A 19,970-nucleotide genomic window follows, 5' to 3' on the forward strand; every position below is an offset into this window, starting at 1 on the left:
TATGGAGTAAACCCTGAAAGCTGAGGGATGATTCTTTTCTTCCCCAGGAGTCTAATGCAGGATCATCTGGACTTAGCCAGCGATGCGATGGTTTGTTCACATGTTGTGGCTAAATGAGTTGAATTTCACTGACCTGAGTGGTCAAAAGTCAATTTTAGTCGATAGGGTTGGATCTCTCGAAAATGATATGTATTTCATTATTGTAATAGTCAGGAAATTGTCTTATTTTAGATTAAGGGATAAGTTGTTAACATAGGTGTGTAATGGAGCTTGAAAATAGAGATTTGATTGTTAGAATGATTAAAATAGAGATCGAATTGTTAGTACAGTTAGAATAGGATTCGACTCGTAAAGAGAAGAAAATGTAATGAAGATGGATTAGCTGAGATGATTGAGATTGGAGTGAGAGGCGAGAGTTGAGTGAGAGAGAGGGTTTTGAGATTGAAATAGAGGTCTGTTAATTTGTTGTAATTGAATCGAGAGGGCCAAGACTCTGTAACTATTATTATATTGAAGGAATTTGGTTTAGTGTGCATTTGTGTGTTAATCCTGGTGAAAACTCTCGTTCACCTCTGTGTATTTGCATTCTAAAACTAAATCCAAGCATTTCCTCTGTTTTCACACTTTAATTGTTAATATCAGTGTTTATGTGTTCATCACGGTCATAAGTATTAATGGCGGGGGTAGAAGAGCACAGAAAGGCTTGATCATGGTTGAAGGCCTGTACTCCATCCTAACCATCGATCAAAATTTCAACTGCTTACATCATAGTCAACGGTGGGGTTAGGCCAGTTTTTAACCCGTGCATTAATTGAGGAGCTGCTAGCCGTAGGATTTGATGGATTCCGTTATCCAATGGATATCGGGTTCTAAGATGATCAGACGATAATCTCAAATGCGGACTCGAAATCTTATAGACCAAGAGGTTATAAACCATATTGGCTCCGTAAGGGCAGTTAAACGTCGCGCAGATCCCTCGTGTGATATCGCTGTTGACCGTTGGATCATCATTAATGCTGACCATTGGATTAATATTGAATCGCATCATTCATGAGTGAATGAACCTTAGCCTGGAGAAATTTCAATATGTGATGTGCAATGATCAGGTGACTATCAACCGTCAAATTAGATGACAAAATCAACGGCATAGAGTGAAGTGCTTGTGCAAAAAGAGGAAAGTCAACGTGGGAAGTCAACGTGGGACCGGTTGTTGTTCAATTGTTGTTCAGTTGTTGTTCAATTGCTATTCAGTTGTTGTTCAATTGCTGTTCAATTGATGTTCAATTGTTGTTCAGTTGTTGTTCAAATGTTGTTCAATTGTTGTTCAATTGACTTCTTGCGTCACAGTTGCTAACTCACAGTGCCAGAAGATGCATAAGCATTACACAAAATAGAATGCCAAAGTATATTAATCTCGAAGTCCTGTTACACAATTGTTGAACAACGTGGAGCTGGGCTCCAGTGGTCGCCTCCAAGGATCATCCCACTGGGCACACAAGCTCCACCCTTCCTGCACAGCGAAATCAATCCTCCTCTTTTGTAAGAAATGTGACTTACAAGTAAAATACAATGTCGTATCTGGATCCCCTTTCCAGGGCACATACCTCTGTCTTATAGAAACAACGCTACCTAATTACTCGAATCTATGCATACAAGTTTACAATGGTCATTAAAACTAGTTTGGAACCAAAACAAGGAAATCTGATTTTGATTGAGTTATGGAGATAATACAACAACCAATGCCAATATGTTGTTGACAAATATGTGATTCTAAGAGTAGTTTGACAATATCACATTGTTGTCAACTACATGGTTTAAACATAGAATGAGAATGAAATCTACACCTACGTATTCATGTTCTTTCAAATATCCCTCTCAATTTTCTCCACTCGAGCTACATACAGAAGCATATCAAAATAAACGCACAAGCTCTAGTCATAATCTTGAATAGGGATGGTGTTTGGTAAGATCTGGTCATAATCTTCTTTACGAGGGTACACACTACCTTTAAATATCAAAGACTAAAACATATGAATGCATTTAACACATGGATTCTATCGATCATTCACACCAATTGACTTTTCCATCCAAGCTCAATCTCACAAGAACCACTGAAATAAGAACCACTACCATGGCCATAAAGTCGATATTCTCCAATGCGACTAAATCAGTTCATAAAATTTCATTATGTAGCTCACATAAAAATGTTGTGTGGTGCATGGTACTAACATGAATTATCTTATAGAAGCATTCCCATAGATGGCAACAATTAATGGAAGGTTGAACTTTATGAAATAGGGGTGATTGAATGGCATTTAGTGCAACATCACGAGCCCTTGATTTAGCTGTTGCAGTGCCTATCCTCATCAAAGAGGACCCAACATTTTCCATAATAGCTCTAACATCAGGGAAGTCAACATTGACCAATCCAGGAACCATAATCATATCTGATATTCCACATACTCGCCAAAGGAAATATGATCTAGTGTAGACAATGAGCTAGTTGGAAATTGGTTTGTTTTCGAGCTAGTCTTATGACTTTCTCGCAGAGCGGCAAAGGTGACTTTGACTCTGGTAACACAACACGGTAGACATGTAAGAGTTTCAACCACAGAATACAATCTTTTTGTAATGGATTCAATGACACTTGAATTGCATGCTGCAAGGAACTAAGAACTGATGCAAAATACCCAGATTCATCATAACTATAATGAAGTCTGGGCCCTCATTCAAAGGCATAAATGCAGTGAAACTGGGTAGCATATGTTGCTGCCTCAGGAAACCCATCAATTGAAGACACTAGCATTGCCTTTGCCTTCTCTGTTTCCAGCTTAATCTCCTTTTCTTGGGATGGTCAAGAGAATCCCAATCTATTAGAGCCACATAGAATTCAATTATATGTGAAATGACAAATTGCACTCCATCAACACCCATCATAGAAAGGGCTTCCTTAGACTGGAGCATGTGTGTAAAGTGGGTTGTGCAATTTTCATATTTCCCACAAGCTTGATATATAAGACCTATCATCCATATCGAACACATTCTCCTCAAAACCCATCGAAGCATGAAATTCACAGAGGTGAAAACATTTTTTTGCATTGTTGGTATAGGAACTGCTAGTACAAGAACTACTAGTACAAGAACTGCTGGTACAGGAACTACAAAAATAGGAACCATTCACCTGCCACAAGAAGAGCCTATTATTAATGACATTTTCACATTAAATACTTTTCAATTTAACAAAACAAGGAGAATTCGTAAATGAATAACGGTTACGTCTGAATGCCTCTAGATATATAAAAAGGATAATAATGATTATAAACACCCTAGGTATAGAGTTATTCAACAAAAAGTATGAGCACCTGGACAAAACGGAGGCTCGAAATGTCCTCTGCATTCCAGACTACCTCTAAGCGAGGGAAGAAAACAGGTGATAAAAACCACTATACTAAGTATGCTACTTAGCACAGCGACAAAGGAGCCACAATTGATATGATTAACATTCCCTCAATCAAAGTTCATCTATCACATAATTTCTGGGAAAATCATGCAACATTATACAAGGTGAAAAGCCACTATGGATACGATCTTGATGGCAGAAGCCTATGAAAAGGGAGGAAAATTGAACTACTGTAACTATTTGTTGAATGAACTATTTGAAGCCTGCGAGGATGTGTGCAAGTGAGTGACATAATTCATCTACATATATTTAGTTGCCTCTTTGGAAATGATGAAGTGGTTTCATCCTGAAGGTAGAGAACTAGCCCTAGTCACTAAAGATTAGCCACTGGCACTCAAGTACTCTCCATGATGGACATCAGGGGACCCAAACAACAAATAAATCAATGAGGCCTCCTTCACTAGTTGGTATGACAAGATGCTTGTTGTAATAAAGGCCCTTCCCAGAATCCAAAAATTTCTTTTAGATGACTATTCACTTTCCATATGGTGTGTTTTTCGCCACGGTACCAACTGGATTTACCCCAAGGTTGTCAACGCAGACACATTCGATATGTGGGATTTGCCTTTCATTCTCTCAAAAAAGGTGTTCCACATTGAAGTCCTATCTTGGTTAGGCATCATTAGGGAAGTCTGGAACAAGCAGAGATTTTGTTTTGAAGGGACTTTTCCATTACCACTACTTGGAAAGAGCCCCTTCACATCCTAAAAGCGAGTAGTAGAAGAGCCGCTCAATCCTGCCTTGAAGATATTCAAGACAATTGTGATATCAATCTTTAACACTTTTGAATCTCTCAGGTGATCAATAAGTTTCCCTCCCATGTGATGCAGCTTAGCCCGATAACACGCGAAAGCCAAAATATTAGTTAATGCCGAAACTTGGCTTTCGCGTGTTATCGCGTTAACCGGCGTGCATATCCCCGGGCATTAAATACCCTGGGGATGGCTAGTTAGCTCTTTCCCATACAGCGAGGTCCAGCAACATCGTTAAATGTGGTACATGTACATGGTTGAGAAAGAGGAAAGGGACATGACAAATATTAAAAGCAAGTGAAAGAGCAGGACAAGTGGTAAAAGGAAGAGGAAATGATACATGACAATTGGCAAATAATTATTTAAAAAAAATTAAGATTAAAAAATAAATCTCAGCTGTCTATTCTGATTTACAATTAAGAATAGTCTCTCACATCAACTAGTACAATTAAAAGTATTCTCTCACCATCAAATCTAAACTCTACAACTAAATTTTCCTTAATAATCACTGTGATACCATCATGTAAAGTTAATAATCTCAACATCCCTCACATACAAATATTAAATTTATTTCTTAATTGAAAAGAAATCTCTATAAAGCATATTGTATTACTTTAATGGACCATTCCAAAACCAAGGGGCCCACCCAAATAATGATTCGTCGATACAAAAAAAGGTGTGATGAATGAACATTTCCCATCTAAAGTTTGCATAAATTATTAATCTATAATTTCACAGCGTAATTCTTGTGACATGTAATTACGTGTTTACATGCTCTTAGCTATTTCAATTCGAAATAGTTAATTAAGAAATGAAATGATTTTTTTATTATAATTATTTAATTTTTATGGTTAAAAAAATATTTTTAAATAAATAAATAGATTTAATATTTAAAAAACAATTAAACAATTTAAAATGATAATTTTTAAAAAAAATTATAATATAAAAATAAGTGTAATATGCAGTCTAGTACTTGTTTGTTAGGTAAAAAAATAAAAATTTATTATAACTAAAATAAAATGAATATTAAGATATTTCAAAAAAGATTTATGCTATAAATAAAGAAAAAAATATTTTTTTTTAATTTATTTGTTTTATAAAGATATTAGATATCTAGAAGAAATATTAAAATGGTTTGTATTTTGTTGATTACTTGGTAGTTTAATAAGATTAAATTTAGTTGATGGAATTTTTAAAAAAGTTAAAAAAATGGTTCAATTTGCTTTAAAAAATTATTTATATATTTGAATTTTTTTAATAAATCATTCTGATTTTTTATAAGCTTAAAGGTTAGAAGTTGGTATTGTAACAAATATTTTTAAATTGTGATTTAATATAGGTGTATATGGGATATCTATAATAATAAATAAATAAATAAAGTTTGTTTGAACTATTGAATGTTTTTGCCCTTTTACAAATATATTTCTTGATCAATTTTGTCTTATATCTAACAGGGAATTGTAATCAAAATAACATAAAAAATATTTTCTTATTCCATTGGAAATATCAACAAGTGAATTTGATCAACCAACTTAATATGTAATTGAGTACTTAATAATGCAATTGATCTTTATTATATTAAAAATACTTTTTGAAAAATGTCATAAAAGAGATCGTGTTTATTCGTAATAACAACTTTCTATATAATTACTAATTATATAATTCATATAATTTCATTTCTTTTGATGAGAAAAATATTTTAGAAATATTAATTTTTTTTAATTAGATTTTGATATATAGTAATAATTAATTATGAATTAATTTATGAAACCATTGGTTAATATTAATATAAAAAATGATTAATTATTTTATGAAACTACTTTTTGATATTAATATAAAAAAAATATTTAATTATAAAATTAAAACATAATTGTATATAAAAATTAAAATGAAAAAATATAAACTTTTAATTAGAAAAAAAAATTGTTTTACATACTTATATATTTTTTTAAATAGATACATATAAGTTTAACCAAATGTATAAGTTTAAGGAAAAAGGTAAAAAGAAATTAAAACCAACATAGATCTAACATGAGTCGAAAGGGGTCAAATTTCTTCATATGCAAACTTATTTTAGAGTGCAAAAAATAATGTGTAATTTTTCATTGTTTAAATTGTGTTTTTGATACAATTAATTAACATCTTAATAGTAAAGGCATTTTAAAAATAAGCATACCTTTGAAAGAAAGTTGAAATTGATTTGATCATGTCAAACCTTTTTTGACCTATGCAAAAAGTTGATGAACAGTTTTGGACATACGTGGTGGGTGAGAAAGTAAAAGTTGAAATTGAATTAATTTTTCATAATTATCATTATGATATTATGTGAAAAAAGATTAAAAAATATAAAATCCCAAAGTAAAAGTTATTCCAATTAAATTTACTTTATTATGTGAAAAAGGATTAAAAAATATAAAATCCCAAAGTAAAAGTTATTCCAATTAAATTTACTTTATTATAATAGAACACTTTATCTATGTGCATATTGTTTTGTATCTGCATACCTATTTGAAAATGGAAAAACACCCACTTTAAATTCAAATTATGCTCCTCTATTAACTGGAAATACTTATCAATATGAAATCATATACCATATCCATGTCTTAACTATCCACTTTATTAATGTGGATCCATGCACTGGATGACACTTGTGGCCATATAAAAGTTTAAAGTCAAGAAGCTTGGTGATAGTCGAGCATTTAAATAATATTTCTGAATTTTAAATATTTAAAAATGGTATATTTATTCTGCATCAAAAAATACCTTTAATGACAGAAAAGCAAAGCCGCCTCGCTTTTATAATTTCTAACCTCAAAAAACAGAAAGCTGCCTTTACTTTTATAATTTCGAAAAACAATGTGATAGAATTGAATAAAATATCATAGACTGAAATGAACAAAATTATAATAAAATATAATATAATAGACTGAAATGAATAAAATTAAAATAAAATATTGAACAAAGAAAGTAGTAATATTGCAGAGGGAAATCCCATCATATTACAGAATGAAATCCCATCCTATTACAAGTAAAACTGAGAAATTTCATATACCACAATACAAGTAAAACTGAAACCAATCTTGTAGAGTGAAATCCCATCATATTATAGAATGAAACCTCATTCTATGGGATTTACTAGGGTCATTACAAAGAAAATAAACATAAGTGGAGAGTTGATTCACAAGGCATGACATGGACTCTGTAGAGTGAATCCCCTAATCTTGTCATAATTATGAGTAGAGAAACGCTGAGTAATCGAGCTGTATGGCACGTATGGCCACAGTTCTGCAAGCTTCCCAGTCCGTTTCACTTTCTTCAGTACCTTGTTCGGCTTCACATATCCCGTGACTGTCACTTTCTGCATCTTTCTATTTATATACACCGTTTGAACCCCTGCACAAAATTTCCCACAGAAGAGAAACAAAAGTTATTACAATCATCAAAACCCCAGCGTATATTAACGTAGAAAAGAAAATGATGGGCCAGGTAGATCTCACTTGTAACAGGTGACAAAGGTTAGCATCTCCTTACAAAAATAGTAACAAAGCTAACGGATTGGTAATGAGCAAACATAGATCCTGAGGTGCGACTTTTCAAAAGCCCAAAGCTAAAAAAATTGGTAAAATAGAGCAAACATGAACTCTGAGCTGAAAAACTGAAGAAACTTTAAAGAATTAATCAGCACACAAGTAGTTAATGCTGAAAGCATTTGCAAGGCAGAGTATCATTCTTCCACTTTGATCCGCATTTCCACCATATGTGTCAGTTCTCCTTGTGGTTTAAATAACCAAGCAATGCCTCTTAGTTTTCCAATATTGAACAGCAAATTTCAATGACAGTTTCACCAGAGGCGATGGAAAGATTTTAGTTAAGTAGTTTTCAAATACTAGGTTTGCCTAAGCTAGATACATTTGAAGAAACATCTTTGTTAAGCCATGGAGAAACATCTTTGTTAAGCCATGGAGAATTAGTATGTAGCTTTGCTTTTCAACTGAAAATACTTAGACATCCATATGCACACAGTAAAGATATCATAACCTACAACTATGATTCGCTGTATGTGCTTTTGTTGTATGTGCTTTTGTGAAGATGGACATTGCAGTTCATAAGATACTTTTGTTTGGAATTAAATAATCAAATAGCCATTTGGAAGATGGAAACAAGTATAAGAGTTTGACACAAGCTACACCATAGTTATTATGATTAATGCGTGTGTAAACTAAAATGATTCAACGTAAAAGTAGGGTATTGTTCTGTAGTAGGTTCTTGATCTAGTCTAAAAACTATGTATGCATATTCGTTCCACAGACAAGATTTCCAGAGCACATTGAGATGCATTGCCATCTGCTAAAAATTCTTGGGGATGACGAAGCAGCGAGTCATGACATGGGAAGGCAACATAAAACTGGATCATCCAATTGAATATCTTTGTTTAGGATCTGTAATTTGAATTTGTTATGGATCATTGGAAACAAGTATAACGGTTTGACACAAGCTACGCCAGAGGTATTATGATTAATACAAATATAAACTAAAATGGTTCAACATAAAAGTAGGGTATAGTTCTCGAGTAAGTTTATTCTAAAAACTATGTATACATATTCTTTTCACAGACAAGAATTCAACATCACATTGTGATGCATTTCCATCTCCTAAAAATTTTTGGGGCCCAACTATAGACTATACCTAACTACTCAATACTAAATAGTGCTTGCTTTTCTCTGAGAATGGTCAATTAACTTGCAGGAGATGATTGGGAGCACGAAGAAGTATTTACAGATGATGATGAAGCAGTTGGATATGATCCTGCTGAGAGAGAAGATTTAGCTCCTGAACTTCCTGCCCCACCCGAGATCAAGCAAGTATGATTGTATTCAGATGATTTGCTTATGATATACTAGGTTTTATTTGATAGCTGCAAATGTTGTTTGGTTATATCAGGTAACTAAGTAAGCTGTTTACTGTTTAACCTGCTATGAAGCTGGTTAGACACCCTTATAAGTTATGATAAAAAAAACTTAGTTTGTTTTGTTACTTATACATGAGATCATGCAAATCAAAGGAAATTTTCTTTAATTTTGATCTGTCTCGCTCTAACACCCTGACACATTATTGGCAAAATACCTTCTCAAGTTCTCTTCCATGTGAGGTTGCCTTGCTGCTACATTTGTAGTTCTCATTCTTGCACTGGAGTTCATGGCCCTAAGCTAGATACATTTGAAGAAACATCTTTGTTAAGCCATGGACAATTAGTATGTAGCTTTGCTTTTCAACTGAAAATACTTAGGCATCCATATGCACACAGTAAAGATATCATAACCTACAGCTATCATTAGAAAATCTAATTTTCAGATTGGAACCAGTTATCTTTATCAAAGATGAATAGGGTATTATCAAAAAAAAATATTCAACAAAATGCATTTTACCAGTTTACTGACCTGCAAATCATGTGACAGCATCCAGATGTTTTTTCAACAATTTGTCCACATTTTCCACACAGTCGCCAATCTTTTTTTGGCGAGCTTTAAGAGCAACAAATCATCTTTGTCCCTCTCGGGAATAGAGCAATCCAAATCCACATGCCATGGCACACCACATTGAGCACAAAACAACCTTCTGCATTCAGGGCATGCCATGGCACACCACATTGAGCACAAAACAACCTTCTGCATTCAGGGCATTCTGACTCTTTAATAACAACAACAGCTGGCTCAGTTGAGCTTCCTACTTCAGGCACATCCTTCAACAAGAGTGCTGAGCAATCCTTGAACGGGCAATAGAACTTTTGAGAACTGGGAATCTCTTTTTCCACCAATATGCCAGGGATTTTTTTTGGAGAGTAAAAGGCATGCAAATAGAGGTTGTTGCTCAATTGTATTGGTCTATTAAGTTATGAATAACGTGTAGGTAAGACTTTTTTACGAAATTGGTAGCTATGCCATAACAATTTACGACTGTTTGTTTGAAAATATATATGGATCAAAAGGAAATATTACATGGATCAATTGTATTGGTCTATTAAGTTATGAATAATGTGTTGGTAAGAATTTTGTTTAACAATCCAGTTATGAACAGAATATAAGGACTACACCGGAAGGTTCTTTGTAGTCTTATATATTATTATTGGCATTTAAAGTTCATATTCCCATGTATGAAAGAATATTCAATGCTGTCCTCAGTAGAGGGAAAATACTCAAATCTATTGAGCTAATATGCATAGTTGGCTTACAGAAATTAAATATATAAGTAAGAATATAGGCCATCAAACATATGTCGAATAGTGGCCATTGCATATGACAAACACGCTATTCAAACACTATGTATAGCTTTCAATAAATTTGTGAGTCTGATGCATGAAAGGGTAGAGCTATTGAATCTGAAAGTTCACACATTCCTTCAGTCCAGGCATTTGCCATGTATTTCGCTCACTTAATTTACCCTTTGCAGACCTCTTTTAAAGGCTGAATCTGCCTTCTTCACCGTAGCCAAAGTGGATACACATAGGGCGTTGTTTAATTCACACTGCCCTGAGTTTAATTTTTATTGACTAATTAATGGAGACCTATGATCTCTAGTCTATTATAGAAGCCCATATACCAACTTATAATATGGTAATGCGAAGATATTTGAACATTTCATTGATTTCTGTTGGCTGAGTAATGGAAATAATGAACTCCAATCGTGCATTTATAAATATCCTTGTAGCCTTTTTTAATACGATCAAAGGGAGGTTTGGATTTTGCATTGGTTATTGAGTTATTTCTGTATAAGTAGGATACAAATACTCTTCTCCCTGAGTTATTTCTGTATAAGTAGGATACAGATACTCTTCTCCCTGATTACATGTAGGCATTCCCGATCCTACGAATTTACTCAAAAATGTAGCAGAGGTCTTGCAACTTGGATAAAATTGATATAGATTTGAACAATAACGGTGTGAAATCTCCTTCGTGTTTTCACAAAGGCACTCTGGTCCTACGGATTTGCTCATTTGATACATCTCGCACACATATATTTCTGATTTCAGAGGCCGAAAACAGAAGTAAAACATATCTCTAATCTGCCCTTGCTCAAGGAGACTTGGAAGGTCAAGTAGAAGACAAAGCCTGAGGCATAATTTTCTGGGATTTTGTGGCTCGTTCCTATGAAGTGTGAAGTCTGAGGCATATTACTCTGTGAAATAATGAGAAGTGGAACCATGTGAAGTTTGAGGCTTTTATTCTGAAGTATAGTGCTAAGCTCTGTGGCATAATCTGAGGCTGAGGCAGAAGGCAAAATTCGGCTTTTGGAGAACTGAAGCAGTGCTCTTTTGTGGACAGATTTGGAAGCATTTTGTCTCGGTATGCTCGAGGGTTGACTTGGCACTTGGAGGTTGGTTATCTTAGTTACATTACTGGTTGGTTTGTATATGACTTGATGTTTTGTTGACTTGATTCCATAAGGAAAGCATGGTTGGGTTTCTCCCCTTGCAGTGGGATTTTCTCCGTGTAACTTCTTGTGTGGCTGTCTCTTCATGTTTTTCTGTTGTAGTTCTCTGTATAATTGTTTTATGTTGCATAATAAATAAAAGAAAATATCAACCTGAGTGTAAAATCATAACAAACAATTATCGAGTTAAGAGAACTACCAAAATTCAACAGGTAAGCTGTCCTGTGGCAAATTGAATTGATTTAAGTAAAGGTTCTCTTCCCAGCAAGTGGCACAATATCTGTTGGGGAGATCTAGAAAAGAAAGGTGGGACACAATCATTTGGGTCGGTGTATTCTTTGTGAGCCCTCAGACCTTTGAAGAGCCCAGATAATAAACGATCACCAAGTTGAGATACGCAAGTATCCCTTTCATACTTCAACAGCAGACTGGCTATTCTTCTAATTGCAGATAGAAAAGTGACGCAGAGATTTCTGGGAAATTGCCAGGTCAAAGTAAGCAAATACAGAAGGTGGAAGCAAACTGTATGACACTCTATGAGCTGGCTCTAGGCCTAGCCAGAAGCTCACACTTAAATGAAGACACTTCACATTCTAGGGTCATCCCTCCAAAGGCATCCATTGGCTTGGTTTGTATTGCAGTGAAAGATGAGGGAACTGTTCAGCAAACTTCTCGTGACATACTAAGTCACCAGGTAAAAAAGAGAGATCATTCATTAACCACAACACATGTTTGAAATGCAAACAAACATATTTTAAAAAATCAGTTAACCCTTCAGAGGGTTTTTTTATTGAAATGTAACAATCATTGGCTCACCTCTCTGGTGATGTGGGTACCAATACATCCCAAAAACAACGAAAAATGCTGGCAAAAACAATACATCAGAAAGTACTCTTCTATTGACATAATAGCGTCCAAACTTCCCTATAAAGAAGATACATAGAACACAAGAGCACGGCAACTACCAACCCAATAATGGCCAACTACCAACCCAATAATGGCCAGATGTTTTTCTTTTCCGATGTCAGCACTTCCACCAAATCTTAAGCCCAGCAGAATAGCGATCCAGACATCATAGAAACCCAAATAACCCTAACCCTAACAGTCACTAATTCAAGGGACTCCAATGAGGACAATGAACATCAGCCTGGCCTTTCAGAATGCAGCGCTAGCAAGGAACGCGAGGCAAGGCTTGAATGAAGAGGGATAAGGAGAACCAGTGCCTAGGTCAGTGGTGGACATGAAAAGGGATCATATAACAATAACGAAAAACCCTGGCTCATCTTTGAGGATTAGGGTTTATATTAGTATGAACACTAACCTGGAATTTGAACAGAAGAACTCTGTGCACCTGAGCGAACAATGTTATGTCTGAATGTCTGAACAGGAAAACAGAGCTGCACCTGCCATAAAAAAACCCATAAGAAAACAATGGACTGAGATTAAAACGTTGGAAGCAAAATGAGAGAGAATGGGATCAGAAAACCCACTTTTGAAAGCACTAACCTGAAATTTGAACAGAAGAACTATGAGCACCTGAGCGAACAATTTCTGAACAGTAAAACGAAGCTGTAAACAGGGTATACTGAAATAACCGATGGCTAAGTCTTGCGCAACAGATTGCATAGCAGAAACGGGGCACATCATTGCAGCAGTTAGTGGAGAGCATGAAAACATTATTGCAGCAGAGCGTGGAGAGGACAGGGAGAGGACAGGAAGAGCAGAAAGCCGAAACAGGAGGAACAGAAATGGTCGTAGAAATGGTCGTGGAAAAAAACAGGAAGAGCAGAGAGCTGAAGAGGAGAAACAGAAATGGAGTTGCACGAGAAATGTCAACCATAGGGCAGTTGAAGGTGCACGCCAGCTATCAACCAGAGAGAAACAAAGTGTAGACCAAAAAACCTAAATGTAACACAAATTCGAAATTCTAGTACAAATGAGATGCTAGACGCGGCGTGGCAAGTGCCTCCAACGGTACGGCCTTCTGGAGCGCCACACCAAACTTCTCGCTCATGTCAATCTGCTCCGCACGCGTCCCCTTGGGAGGTGCCCACTCAAATGAATGGATAAGCGACCCCAACGTTAAGTGAACCATCCGACTTGCCAATGGAAGCCCCACACACATTCTCGTTCCTGCTCCGAACGGTATCAGCTCAAAGTGTTGCCCTCTGTAATCCACATGACTACACATCTCATCATCAATAAACCTCTCTGGCACGAAATTTAATGGCTCTTTCCAGATCTGAGCGTCCCTTCCCATGCCCCAAACGTTCACCACTACTCGGCAGTGTTTGGGTATCACGAACCCCCCGATCTCACAATCGCTGTTTGCTCTGTGTGGGACGAGCAGAGGACCTGCCGGGTGCAATCGCAACACTTCTTTCACCACTGCGCGGAGATAAGGGAGACGCTCGATATCACTTTCTTCCATCCGGCGGTTGAGACCAACAACCTCTTCCAGCTCGGCTTGGGCTCGTTTCAATTTCTCAGGATTGCGAATGAGCTCTGCCATCGCCCACTCTATTGTGTCCGCGGTCGTATCACTTCCAGCCACAAAAATATCCTGCAAAAGGAATTAGACATCAGACTCTGTTTATTAGGGTTTTCATGATTCAATAGACCTTCTGTGTGTATAATAGCAACAAGAGATAGCTAGCGAAAGACTTACACTTAAGTAGCCCCTGATGTCAGGGAGGGTAAATTCATCATCTCTCATATCCAGCAAAACGTCCAAGAGATCCTTCTTTCCATCATCACTTCTGTCGCTGTTTTTGCTCCTCTTTACCAGGCGATCCTCTATGAATTTATCCATAACAGCATATGATTTTTTCGTGCAGATTACCATATTACGATAAACGCCCTGTAAATCCAAGAACTGAAGACAGGGAAAATAATCGGCCAAATTGGGAGTTGCCTGTAGCACCATCATTTTCGAAATAGCGTCTTTCAGATCTTCAGAAGCTCGTAAGTTAGAATCGAACATGTCTTTACCAAAAGCCATGTTCCCTATCAGATTAAACGCGGAGTGGAATGCAATGTGTCCAATATTCACACACTCTGATCCCTTCCGGTAGTCTTCAAAAATCTGATGAATCATTCGATGTGCTTGATCTCTTCTGAGACCTTGTAGAGCTTCTAGCCGCTTGACAGAGAAGAGTTCATTGTTAGATATGCGTCTGAGCATACGCCAGCGAGACCCATATTGGCATAAAACAAAAGAGTGCTTGTGGTGAGAAAGAGCTTTGGCTGCTTCTCGGACAATCCGGCCCGCAAAGATGTGACCATGGGTTTTGAGAACTTCCTTCGCCATGGCGGGAGAGGAGACCACCACAGTGGTTTTCATTCCGAGGGAGAGAGACAAGAGAGGGCCGTATTTGGAGGCAAGGTGGAACAGAGATTCGTGGGGTTTGTTACCCAACCGAAACAGATTTCCCACAATTGGCCATCCCGGAGGCCCGGGAGGAAGCCTGCAGTAGGTCTTTCTCTTCCACACGCCCAAGACAAAGTATATGATGGCGGAGGTGATTGCCAGCAGAGAATAGAATAATAAGCTTCCAATATCCATTGAGGTCGACTAGATGCAACTGAGGCCTGAAACTGTACAGAGCAGAGAAGAGGGAGACCACTGCATGCATATAGCCATGGAGTCCGAAGATAGGGCAATGCATTCTACTCATAACAAATTTTGTTACAGCTTGACGTGTCCACTAATATCCGTGGCCGAGGGGTATATAGGTAGGCTGTAGGCCACGCACGAAGTTTTAGGTTAGATAAAAAGTCTCCAGCTGCGCTGACCTGACTGGTTTCCTTATCGTTACGTGTAGATAAGTTAGTTTTTGGGAGGTCTAATTTATTCGCAGGGTTGTGTTGAAATTCTGGCATTCTTGAGATAATTGAATTGAAGACTGTATAAAAGAAAAATCCAAAGGAGACTACTAATTGAAAGTTCAGGGAAAGGTTTTTATATATATATAAAAGTTACATAGATATTTCAAGCATAGTTACCAAGTTCGTATTTGAACTTGAATTGGATTCGGTACGGAAAAAATTCAATACCGACACAATTTGGGAATATGTTTCTTAAAGTTTAGAATTTAATATTTGGAATAACATGTTGTGAGGGATTTTCTGTCTATATAATTAACTAATTCATAGATTATATAATGTAATTTCCAATATAAACAATAAATTCAACATTACAATTTACCATATAAATTCTTCATTATCATATGTATTTTATTTTATGTTTAGAATAAAATCATTTATTAAATATGTAAGAATATTTTTTCAAAATATAAATTATTAAGTGATAATTAATTAAACCAAATCAAATCCTATTTTTTAATGATTACTAACCTTTTTTTTTAAATATAAAAATCTAAGTCAGATAATTATATAATTCAGAAGAAAAAAAAAATTAAAAAAAAAAAAAAAAAAATTAAAATATAAATAAAAAATAAATTAAAAAAAACCACCTTTAAAAAGTCATAAAATTTTCTATCATTTTTTATTTAAATTTGATATTTGATATCTCACACTTATTTACAAGTTATTAATATATAAATTTAAAATAACGCATATGTTGATACTCTAAATTATGCATGTTCATTGTCTAGTTAACATATTCTATAGCATATGTTGGAAAGGTGGAGGAGACAAAGCATGAATTCACACATAAAACACGAATTGTGGCTCTTTTATTGATCACACAAAACATGATGCTTACAATGAACCCGGTGAATGGTATTTATCCTTTTCCAACTAGCAACTTGCCTAAAATATCTTGACATGCAACCACACACTAAAAATCGTCTATCACTTAACTCGACTTGACTCAACACTCAAACACTCAATCACTCAATCACTTAGTTAAATAACTCTCTATGTTTAGCCAACTCCTCATGCAGGAGTAATTATCTTATTTTAACACTCCCCCTTAATTACGACCGCTAAACTAAAACATGACTCATGACAACTCAAACATGCCTGTTGGTCTATGTCTCGGCTAGGCCTACAACACCCAAGTTTCTTCTATGAAACTCGAACACATTTTGTGCTAATGACTTAGTAAATATATCAGCGAATTGATCACTAGATTTACAAGGCTTCAAGTGAACTTCTCCATTACTCACAAGTTCTTTAATGAAGTGATATCCAGTATCAATATGCTTGCTCTTCTGATAATCGTTGAGGTGTTGTCACAATATATTACTATTGATCCTTGTTGTTTCTGCTTGAGTCAATCAAATACTCTTCTTAACCACACTTCTTGACATGTTGTTGATGTTGCTGCTACATATTTTGCTTCTGCTGACAAAAGTGTCACAATGGGTTGCTTCTTAGATGCCCATGAAATCACACCTAAACCAAGGTGGAACACAAAACCAGAAGTTCTCTTCCTATCATCCAAACTGCCTGTAAAATCACTATCTGTGTATCCAATCAAATCCTTCTTTTCTGTGCTTGCATACATTATGCCACAATCTCTAGTTCCTACTATGTATCTTAGAATTCTTTTTCCTGCACTCCAATGTGTGTCTTTTGGAGTCTCCATAAATCTGGAAATCAAACTCACTCCTTGCATGATATCTAGTCTTGTAGCTGTGAGATACATGAGGCTACCAACCAATCTTTTGAATAAAGTTGGATTGACATCTGATCCTTCATCATCCTTGCTTAACTTTGTACATGTTGCAACTAGTGTAGGGACAGGTTTGCAATTTTCCATCCTGAATATTTTCAATAAATCTTTGGCATATTTATTTTGACAAATAAAAATTCCTTTTTTTAAATTGCTCAACTTCTATTCCAAGAAAATATTTCATTAGACCAAGATCTGTCATCTCAAATTCTTTCATCATGGCTTCTTTAAATTCATCTATCTCAAAATCACTTGTAAAAATCATGTCGTCAACATATAAGTGAACAATCAAAATCCGTCCATGCTCATTTACCTTTGTGTATAAGGTAGGTTCAATGTTGCTTCTGCAAAATCCATTTTTAATCATGTAGTTTTTTATTCTACTATATCAAGCTCTAGGTGCTTTCTTCAGTCCATAGAGCACTTTCTTCAACCTGTAAACTTTATCTTCATTACCTTCAACTTCATAACCTAGAGGTTATTGCACATAAATTTCTTCTTCTAGATATTCCATTCAAGAAGGTTGATTTCACATCCATCTGATATAATTACCACTTGTTCTGAGCTATTATGACTAGAACTACTCTTACAATATCCAATTGATCCGGATTTAAACAGGAACGCAACAAATTACAGAGATAACCATAAATACAAAGATGCAACGGAAATAATACTTCATTTCATTACTGTAAAATATTGAAAGATGCTTACAAACATAAATGGAAATAAACCAGCTAGGGCGATGGTAGCTTATCTATAAGAAGAGATGTGGCGACTACATGTCTCTGAACTATGTTAAAATGAGGCTTGAAGGCCTATTTATTATTGAGAAACAATGGAAAACCATAAACATCCAAAAACCTAACCCTAGAAGATGAAACGCCAAACTGTGGGCCCCGTTTGGGTAAATTGGTACATCAACTTCCAGGGGTCGTAACTTTGGCATACGATCTCCGTTTGACACGCACAATATCTCGTTAGAAAGATATATCCGAGAACTACAACTTTGGGAAGAGAAAAATCAATCGATGGCCCCATGTTGCTCCCATGTTTCCCAAAAAACGTCGTTTAGGGCCTCAAAACGGCTTTGGAAGTTCAAGACCCGAAAAACTGCTAAAAATAGTAAACTGTGCTACAATTAAGGACACTAAAAAGCTGAAAGAAACAATGGTGGGGGTCCAAGTGGACTTGGCAAGTGGCCACCAATATCCACCTGGATCATTCCTCCCCCTTTAGGAAGCAATGGTCCCAATTGCGTTGAGTTCCTCCATGAGATGAGGAAACTTCTGCTGAACTTGGTCCCTGGTGAGCCACTTGCCCTGGTGAAGGAGTTGGCCTGCTTTAACAATTCGATACAGTTGGATATTCTGTTGGTGAGTGTGCTTGATGTGTGTGTCCATGATCTGATCAGTTGCAGCTTGTTCCATGCAATTTGGATTTAACTCTGTGGGTGTGAGCTATGTTGCAATGTCAGATGTGTCTAGTAATGGTGGAAAGTATGGCTGAAGGTGGTCCACATTGAAAACTAGGTGCAGGCCATGGAATGGGGGAATGCTGAGCTCAAATGCATTGTCTCCCATAGCCTTGGTAATGGTGTAAGGACCATATCGGAGTGGTTTGAGTTTCTGATAGGCTCCGGTAAGGCGTTCCTTTTGCAAATGCAACCAGACTTTATCGCCCACCTAAAACTTGTGCGGCACCCGATGTTGATCATGTCGCTACTTGTACTTGGCATTTGATTTGTCCAGAATGTCGTGGATCTGCTAGCGAATATGTTGGATGTGCTCAATGAATTTGTTTTCCTTATCTGTTTTGGACTGGACATGGATCGAATCTGCGTGAGTAACTGCAAATGGCATGGCCACATCAATAGGACATAGTGGCTGGAATCCCAAGCCCACCTGAAAAGGGTTGTGGCCAGTCGAGTTGTGGAGAGACCGGTTGTAGCTGTGCTGAACATAGGGGAGGCTCTCATCCCATGTGCGTGGATGCTTTGAGTTGTACATGCGCAGAATGTGTACGATCATCCTGTTCACAACCTCTATTTGGCCATCAATTTGAGGATGGAAGGATGTGGACTTAGTGAGTTTGGTGTCCAGCATCGACTAGAGGCTAGGAAAAAATGCACTGAGGAACCTGCTGTCCCGATCTAAGATGATAGACTGTGGGATCCCAAAGTGTACCCACCCTCGTTCAAAGAAGAGTTTAGCAATGGCTTCTGCTGTGATATTCTTCTTGTAGGTCGCCATAATGGCCATCTTCAAGAACCTGTCGACAACCACAAAAACACAATCGTTTCCATGCTTAGTAGAAGGAAGATCTGACATGTAATCCATGGAGATGGATTCCCAGGGTCGACTAGGGGTAGACAACGGGGTATAGAGGCCTTGCTTCTTGATGGTTGGTTTGGCAATGGCGCAGGCAGTGCATGATCTGATGTATTTCCCGACATCCTATCGAAGATTTGGCCAATAGAAATACTTCTGCAGTACTGCCACCATTTCCCCGACCCCAAAATGCCCTGCAGCTCGACTATAGTGTACTTCCCAAATCATCTTGGCGCACTCACTTGAAGGAACACAAAGGTGACCTAGGTGGCATAACAGGGCATCCTGGAGGTGAAAATCGAGAACATGCTGAACCTCCAAGAGTCAGCATGTTCCTGATATTGGTGGCCACCCGCCAAGTC

At 36.6% G+C, this 19,970-nt stretch overlaps 1 protein-coding gene across 7 annotated transcripts; it reads right to left on the reverse strand.

The window, feature by feature from the left end:
- Positions 1-7,516: 7,516 nt before the first annotated feature.
- Positions 7,517-15,543, reverse strand: LOC149231987 (cytochrome P450 76T24-like). Of its 7 annotated transcripts, none has more exons than XM_089379320.1 (5): positions 14,309-15,543; positions 13,147-14,203; positions 9,876-13,037; positions 9,337-9,825; positions 7,517-7,605 (listed from the first exon to the last, which is right to left on the reverse strand). In XM_089379320.1, the coding sequence occupies exons 1-2, from the start codon at positions 15,203-15,205 to the stop codon at positions 13,568-13,570; spliced, it is 1,533 nt and encodes a 510-aa protein (XP_089235446.1). In that variant the 5' UTR covers positions 15,206-15,543; the 3' UTR covers positions 7,517-7,605; positions 9,337-9,825; positions 9,876-13,037; positions 13,147-13,567. The 7 variants fall into 7 exon arrangements, with proteins under 7 accessions (XP_089235446.1, XP_089235448.1, XP_089235449.1 ...); XM_089379322.1 differs by having other exon boundaries at positions 9,337-9,419; positions 9,651-13,037; XM_089379323.1 differs by lacking the exon at positions 9,337-9,825 and having other exon boundaries at positions 12,962-13,037.
- Between the last annotated feature and the right edge of the window lie 4,427 nt (positions 15,544-19,970).

Source organism: Pinus tabuliformis, chromosome J (genome assembly GCF_031772625.1).
Source record: "Pinus tabuliformis cultivar Carrire ecotype Pingquan chromosome J, CPIR1, whole genome shotgun sequence".
Lineage (NCBI taxonomy): Eukaryota > Viridiplantae > Streptophyta > Pinopsida > Pinales > Pinaceae > Pinus > Pinus tabuliformis.